The sequence below is a fragment of the Sus scrofa genome, chromosome 12, assembly GCF_000003025.6.
Source record: "Sus scrofa isolate TJ Tabasco breed Duroc chromosome 12, Sscrofa11.1, whole genome shotgun sequence".
NCBI lineage: Eukaryota > Metazoa > Chordata > Mammalia > Artiodactyla > Suidae > Sus > Sus scrofa.
This window is the reverse complement of record NC_010454.4, coordinates 25,402,380-25,410,000: the sequence shown is the minus strand read 5'-3', so window position 1 is coordinate 25,410,000 and position 7,621 is coordinate 25,402,380. Positions and strand designations below refer to the sequence as shown.

General features: G+C 47.0%; 1 protein-coding gene across 6 annotated transcripts in view; it reads left to right on the top strand.

The window, feature by feature from the left end:
- B4GALNT2 (beta-1,4-N-acetyl-galactosaminyltransferase 2) overlaps window positions 1-7,621 on the top strand; it is a 41,788-nt gene that overhangs the window by 21 nt on the left and 34,146 nt on the right. For 5 of the 6 annotated variants that reach the window (XM_021066148.1, XM_021066151.1, XM_021066146.1 and 2 more), the window contains exon 1: window positions 1-136. This exon is cut by the window's left edge and continues 21 nt beyond it. In XM_021066148.1, coding sequence (XP_020921807.1) covers window positions 123-136 — 14 coding nt within the window. In that variant the 5' untranslated portion in view covers window positions 1-122. 6 annotated transcript variants of the gene reach the window in all.

The window sequence follows — 7,621 nt, the reverse complement described above, 5'->3', positions numbered from 1 at the left end:
GGCGGGTCCGACCCAAGCTCTCGCGGTTTACCAGGAAGAATTTGCCGGGGTTGGTGCTAGGGCTGTCCAATCCGCGGAGTGGCACCACCAGCCCAGAATGTCCCGAGGCGGCGGGATTAAGGATGACTTCGTACAGGTGCGTGTCCCTCGAGCAGAGACAAATGGGAAGTCAAACTTGGCCAGCCAGTGGCGCCACCCGGGAGCGGCCAGGTCCCGGGACCCCGGAGCCGAGTAGGGGGGGCGGCGGGTCTCCAAAATAAGTCCGACCGGCTCCGTACGTCGGTGAGACAGCGAGAAGGAGACTGCGCCTCGGGACGCTGTTGAGAGTTCCTGCTCGTTCCCCCGCCCTGCGCCCCAAGGAACACTGGTTTTCCAGGGGAACATTCGACGTGGAGGTTGCCTCTCGTGGCGCAGAGCACGGGGGGCGGCCCGGAACTCGGAGGTTATGACCAGGGCTGGGGATGTAAGTCTCGGGGGATGTGCGGGCCCCAGGCTGTGGGGCCCCAGGCTGTGGGGAAGCGGAGGCTGCGTCCTTTACGCTGCATTAAATAACAGCTTGGGGGTTTTAGAGGCAGAGTTTTTGAAGAAGTCGGTTTTCTAGGAGTTCCTGTTCTAGCTCAACGGTTTACGCCCCTCCCCGCCCCCCGTATCCACGAGGACGCGGGTTCGATCCCTTGCCTCGCTCAGTGGGTATGTTGCTGTGAGCTGTGGTGTAGGTCGCAGACGCACTCGGACCTGGCGTAGCATCTAGTTGCAGCGTAAGGCCGGCGGCTGCAGTTCTGGTTAGACCTCCTAGCCTGGGAACTTACATATGCCCTAGGGTACGGCCCCAAAAAGACCAAAAGAAAAAAAAATTTTAAAAGGTCAGTTTTCTGCTCCGGAAGACAGCCTCGCGGTGGAGCGAGCGTCCGTTTTGTGGTTTGGGGTGCTAAAAAAAACTTCTGAGTAGCATAATAATTAACGGAGGAAGTGCGGACTTGGTGAGCTCATTTAATTTTTATAAACAGAAAGAAGGATCAGAAATACGTCTTGTGGGAGTTCCCGTCGTGGCTCAGTGGGTAACGAATCCGACTACGAACTATGAGGTTGCAAGTTCCATCCCTGGCCTTGCTCAGTGGGTGAAGGATCCGGTGTCACCGTGAGCTGTGGTGTAGGTCGCAGACGTGGCTCGGATCCCGCGTTGCTGTGGCTCTGGTGTAGGCCGATGGCTACAGCTTCAATTAGACCTCCAGCCTGGGAACCTCCATACACAGGCACCTGCGGCCCTAAATGGCTTAAAAAAGGGGAGGCGGGGAACCGTGTTGGTTAGATGATGTTTTATGAGGATTAAAATGAAGTATACGAGTTCTCTGATGGTGCAGCAGGTTAAGGATCCAGCGTTTTTCCTCCTGTGGCAAGGGTTTGATCCTTGGCCACCCGGGGAACTTCCTCATGCCCTGGCGCTGCCGAAACAAATAAGGAAACCAAGAAACACGTTTGTACTGAGGCTATGGCAGAACTCAGCAAAGGGAGGTAGCTCTTGCGTTACCAGCTAAAGTCCCTTCTAAGGCTTTCCTTCCAGCACTTCCCCAAAATTATCTCATCCCACATTCCTTAGTGAATGAGGAGAATGACCAGGAGTCTTGATACCAGGATCCAAACTGGTGCCAACCGAACATTCTGGCAAGTCCATGTTGCTGTGTTTATGTCTCTAAGATTTTAAGGCTGCTGGCTTGGGTGACCTTGGGAAACAGGTTTCTTCCTCAGAAGAAACTTACTCTTTTAAATGTTTATTTGCCTTTTTCGTTTTCTTTTCTTTCTTTCTTTTTTTTTTTTTTAATTAAAGAGTGTCTGATTTTGAAATGTGCATTTCTGATCTTTGTCCCTCTGAGAAAGGATGTTTCACTACAACACACCCTACCAACCCAGGAAATGATCGTTACTTCCTGTTGGTGAATTCATTTCATTTCATCCACTGTGGAGCACTTATCTGTTACGTACAGGCCCTGTTCTAGATTGTGCCTCTAATGCGCCCAGCAACACTCTTGGAAGAGTTATGTCCACTTCAGAGCTGTGAACATGGAGAATGGAGGTTGCCCAAGGGCAGCATTATAAGGAGCAGATGGGAATCCAGCTGTACTTGAGGATAACGCCAATGCTTCTTTTTTAATCTTTTTGAAAAGTTAAAGTATAGTTGATTTACAGTGTTGTGCCAATTTATGCTGTACAGCCAAGTGACTCACTCATACATATATATACATTCTTTTTTTTTTCCCTTTGGTCTTTTTGTCCTTTTAGGGCCGCTCCCGCGACATATGGAGGTTCCCAGGCTAGGGGTCTAATTGGGACTGTAGCCTCTGACCTACACCACAGCCACAGTAATGTCAGATCCAAGCCATGTCTGCGACCTACACCACAGTTCACGGCAACACTGGACCCTTAACCCACTGAGCGAGGCCAGGGATCGAACCCCCAACCTCATGGTTCCTACTTGGATTCTTTCCTGCTGAGCCATGACAGGAACTCCGTTATATACTTACTGTGGTTGCAAGTTTACTATTTTTTTTTTCTTTTCTTTTTTTTTTTTACCATTTCGGGCTGCACCCTCAGTGTTACAGCAGATACCCAGCAGCCCTGCGCTGCAGCGTATCAGCTCTGGCGACAGCCCCGTGGCTGTAGCGTACCAGCTCCAGTAGCTCTGTGGCCATAGTGGAGCAGCTCTTTTACCCGGCGAGAAACCAAGCAAGCACTCGGAGAGTTGGAGAACTCAGGTTTATTACGCCGGCGGGCTCAGATGAGATCACTCTCCAGAGTCTGAGCCTGGAAGAAGGGTTTCACAAGGCTTTTATGGGCTACGTCTTCCAGGTCCAAGCTTGGGTAGTTGGACTGGAGTGACGTCAGGCAAGGTAGTAGATGCGGAAACAAATTTACAGAAGCAGATGCATGGGGGAGGACTGGTTGGGGCAGTTGGCTAGACTTTGCTTAGTCGTCATGGCCGGGGTCTCTCCTTTCCACATTTTATTGGGACATTTTCTCCTACATCCCCCCCTCTTGATGCTTTTTCACATTCTTGGAGCAAGCATCAACCTTTCTGGTCTTCTTGGCCCAGAGGCTGATATAAGTGTGGCCGGGACATCACCACCGTTTGTAGCTTTATAGATTCTAGGCCTGAGGAGACAAACTTGACAAGACAGTTCAGGATACAGGGGCCAAATGTGAGGGCCATGAAGAGCATGAGGAGGGGCCCAACCAAAGCGTGAGCCATGCCACCCAACTCCAGTAGTTGCTCCAATTTAACCAGGAGTTATCTAAGTCTTCCCTTCTCTTTGCTATGCGTTCTTTTATTTGTTGGGCCATGTTTCTGACTATTCCAGATCTGCTGGCATAAAGACAGCATTCTTCATCAGGCAAAGTTCCCCTTTTTCAGCAGTGAATAAGTCCAGTGCTCTCCTGTCTTGAAGGGCCACTTCTGCCAGAGAGTCTACCTAATCCTGTAAGGCTACTAGGGAAGGGGCTACTTGTTCCACATCATCCGTGAATTCTTTAGATAATTGATGATAATAAGCAGTGGAGGATTCTATTCCTCCCACTCCTGCTCCTATCCCTGCTGGAATTCCCAAACCAACTAAATAAGGGGATAACTTGCATTGCTGTCTTGTTCTGCCATGTGCCTCTATGGGCACCATAAGAGACTGATTCCCAGGGACAATATCTATTTGAAGAGTGACAAAGGCTAGAGTGCAGGTCCCTGTCCAATTAGCAGGGAGGCACTGGTAAGCATCTGTTAATCCCGTCCCATCCCATAGATCATTGTCCCAGTCTGTTGCCCCTGGAGTGAGCAGCAGGGTGAGTGTTAACAGAACTATGATTCCTTTGATCCTTTTCACTGACCCATTATGAACAGGGATTCTAGTATACTGACAGTCAGGAGATACATCACACAGATGAGTAGCTGGGCTCCCTGTCCCCATTCTGAAGGGGATACCGCATATAGCCCCACTCCAAATATGAAGGCTATGGCAATTTCAATTACCAATATTCCCCACCAGAGCATGAGTTCAGTTCAAGTTTGCATAGAGATCCTCTGGCCTCCACTTGTACAAACCAACCAACTCCAGTATGTGGCTGGGGCAGGGCTGTAGACTCCTCAAGTTTCTGCCGTGCATAGACTGGCCAGCTTCTGGGTGTGACCAGAGCAGGGCCTGCCATCCTCCGGTGCCACATGTCTCTGGAACTTGATCCTGAGGGGGGTTCTCAGGGTGCCGGACAGCTTCCCAGGTGTCTGTGTCAATGGCGGGAGCAGCCTTCTTTATTCTGGTGTGATGGATCCATGGGGTAATACCTGTAACCTTTATAGCAGTTGGGGTTGCTGTGCAACCCTTAATTTACAAATGTTAACCAATAGCCACATCAAAGAATGTATCGAAGCCCATGTTCCTACACTGACTACCTGAGTGAATATTCTGCCTCAATCCCACCAGTGAGTTGGAGACTCTAACTGTGGGGAAAGGGGGCGATGACCGCTCTGACTTCTTCCTGCTGAAAAGGGGCGTCATTAGGGAAAGTAGTTAGGTCTCCACTCATGGGACGGTCAAGTGGGCTTTGATACATTGCTTTGGGTACCCCTTCTATCAACATTTTAAGGTTGATGGCTTTTAATCAGGATGTAATGAAGCAAGAAATACAGTTAATTATACAGGGTCTGAATAAAAAGATATGGTGAAGAAATATTTTCACCAGGAGGAGGAGGTCAGCTGGTTCCACAGGGCAGCTCCAAAAGCTGGAGCTGGATAGGACCACTCATGAATCTACTGTTGAAGATGGAGCAGGGAATTAGACACATTCTGTGAACAATCAAGAATACAACACTTAGATTTTATAATAGCACAGGTAACTTGTATGATTTTTCGGATTTCTCTGGCTGGTTATGAAACACTTGTATGCCTTGGTCAGCATGTAATTGAAAGCTACCTTATGTCCTTGTGAGCAGTATGATTTATGGCACCACATTACTTTTAAAGTTAACTTACTCAAATATAGACAGTCCCCACCATGCACAAAATTCTCAGTGTCCACTTCCCACACACCTTGTATCACTTTCTGTATCCATATTAGTCTGTCCCTTATTTTCCAACCAGAGCAATCAGCTGAAGACAGACTTTCTTTTGCCTTCATAAAATGCAGTTCCATCCCTCATTCCTTCTATGTTGAAAGCACACAGATTCTACGTTTCTAAAGCAACCACAGACTGTCCTTTATAATTTCTAAAAACACATGTTTTCCTTATGGAGACCATTCAGGGTGACACTGATCATATTGATTAATTATTCTAAATACCTTTAGTTTCTGTTTAGTAACTGATGTCTCAGTGTCTCATTTGACTTCTGTTAAACCTAGGTACGATAAGATATTATACCTAATGTTGACAGCTGTAATGACATGTGTGTATTAATTAGATCAGCAAACTTCAATTCTAATTTAAGATATTAATTTAATACTGAATATTTCCCAGTTGACTTGAACCTAAAATTAATTCTGGTCAGTTAGTTACCTTCCATATTTTGAGAATTTATATATGCAAAGCCTTAGTCAAGGAAATGCAGAATAAAGGCATCTTTTAAATATGATACAGTAACCCATGCTGCTGTTTCTGGAATTTGTGAAAGAAGAGTGTAGAGATTGGGCACCACTGGATGTAATGAGACCAGTGTCTCATTTATTAGATGGAGGTCTTGTACTAGGAACCAATCCCTGTTAAGTTTTTGCACTCCCAATATAGGAGTGTTACAAGGGCTGATACAGTCAATTAATAATCTGTTCTCTTACGCTTCCTATAATTGATACAAGTCCCTGTCATGCCTTGGGTCTCAGAGGATACTGCTTTTGGCAAAGAAATAAATTCCAGTCTTTAAGACCTATTTCCACCAGTTGAGTATTCTTTTCTCTTCCTATGTTTCCTCCTATGGCCCAGACTTCTGGGTCAGTATATACTTCCATCCAAGGCAGGCATAAACCTTGATTAGGCTCCATTGCCATGTGAATTGAGGCTTTAACCTCTTACAAAATATCTCTTTCTAAAAGAGGAGTTGGACTCTCTGGAACAATCAGAAAGGCATGAGAGAAGAAAATGGATTCCCAGCCACAACTCAAAGGCTGTGTAAGAAATTTTGTAACCGGCTTGCCAGAAATATAAATGTGGCAGATTCATGAGGGAGGGGCCCAGGATTGGAGAGGAGGACTGAAAAGTGGCTCCCGTATTCAGGAGGAAGTCAATAGGCTGTCTTCCTACATTTAGAGTCACCCAGGACTCCTGAGTGGTGAGAAGGACAGGAGCCATTATGGAAATGTCCAGTCAGCCTTGATCCTGGGCCTGAGGGGTCAACCCCAGAGACCTTCGTCTTCAGGGGCAGTCCCTCTTCCAGTGATCTCCCCAACACATGGGGCATGGCCTAGGTGCTGTGGTCTGAGGCTTGGGGCATTCCCATTTAAAGGGTCCCTCTTTTCCACAGAGGAAACAGGCTGCAGGCATAGGTCTCTGCCCTAGTCCTCTCACCTTGGCAACTCCCAGGTTGACTCCCTGTAGTGCCATAACTAGAGCCTCAGCCTTTTCTCTGTCTCTCCTCTCATTCTCCTTTTATTCTTCCTGGCCCAGATTATAACATACTTGAGTTGCTACTCTGAGGAGGTGCTCCAGGTCCTGATCAGGGCCAAAAGCCAATTTTTGGAGCTTTCTCCATATATCTGGCACCAATTGAGCTATGAATTTATCCTTAAGAATTATTCGGGAGTTCCCGTCATGGCGCAGTGGTTAACGAATCCGACTAGGAACCATGAGGTTGAGGGTTCGATCCCTGCCCTTGCTCAGTGGGTTAACGATCCGGCATTGCCGTGAGCTGTGGTGTAGATTGCAGACTCGGCTCGGATCCTGCATTGCTGTGGCTCTGGTGTAGGCTGGTGGCCACAGCTCTGATTAGACCCCTAGCCTGGGAACCTCCATATGCCGCGGGAGCGGCCAAAGAAATAGCAAAAAGACAATAAATAAATAAATAAATAATTATTTGGCCCTCCATTGTTTCTGGGTTCCCTGTTTTATGTTTTCTCAATGCCTTTCTGAGCCTTTTTAAGAAAGCTGATGGACTCTTGTTCCCCTAGTAAACCTCCGATAGTTTTTAACGGGCTTTTAATCCCTTAACTATACAAGTAATAAAATGATTTCTATGCCAATTGTTGTTATCTCCCTCATCAGCAGACCAATTGGGATCGCTCATAGGAACTGCCTGACACCCTGTGGGGAATCTTGATCATTCCTCTTCTAATCTGCCTCTGGCATTTTTAGCATCATTCCATTCATCTTCCCCAGCTTTGAGCAGTTTTGGAGACTTTATGTAATTTTCCACTTATAGTCAATGTCTGTTTCCGTAATAACATGACGTCCTTGAAGGCTAACTCAAAGGACTGCATGAGACCCTGAAAACCTCAATATATCTGGGTCATCAGCAAATTTTCCCAAATCTGTTTTTATTTGCCCTAAGTCCTGAAGTGAAATAGGTATATAGACCTGTATTTGGCCTCCATTCTCTGTTTGCTACTTCTTGTAAAGGGAGTAGAGAGAGATATAACTTTGGCACTGGCTTGCGGGGAG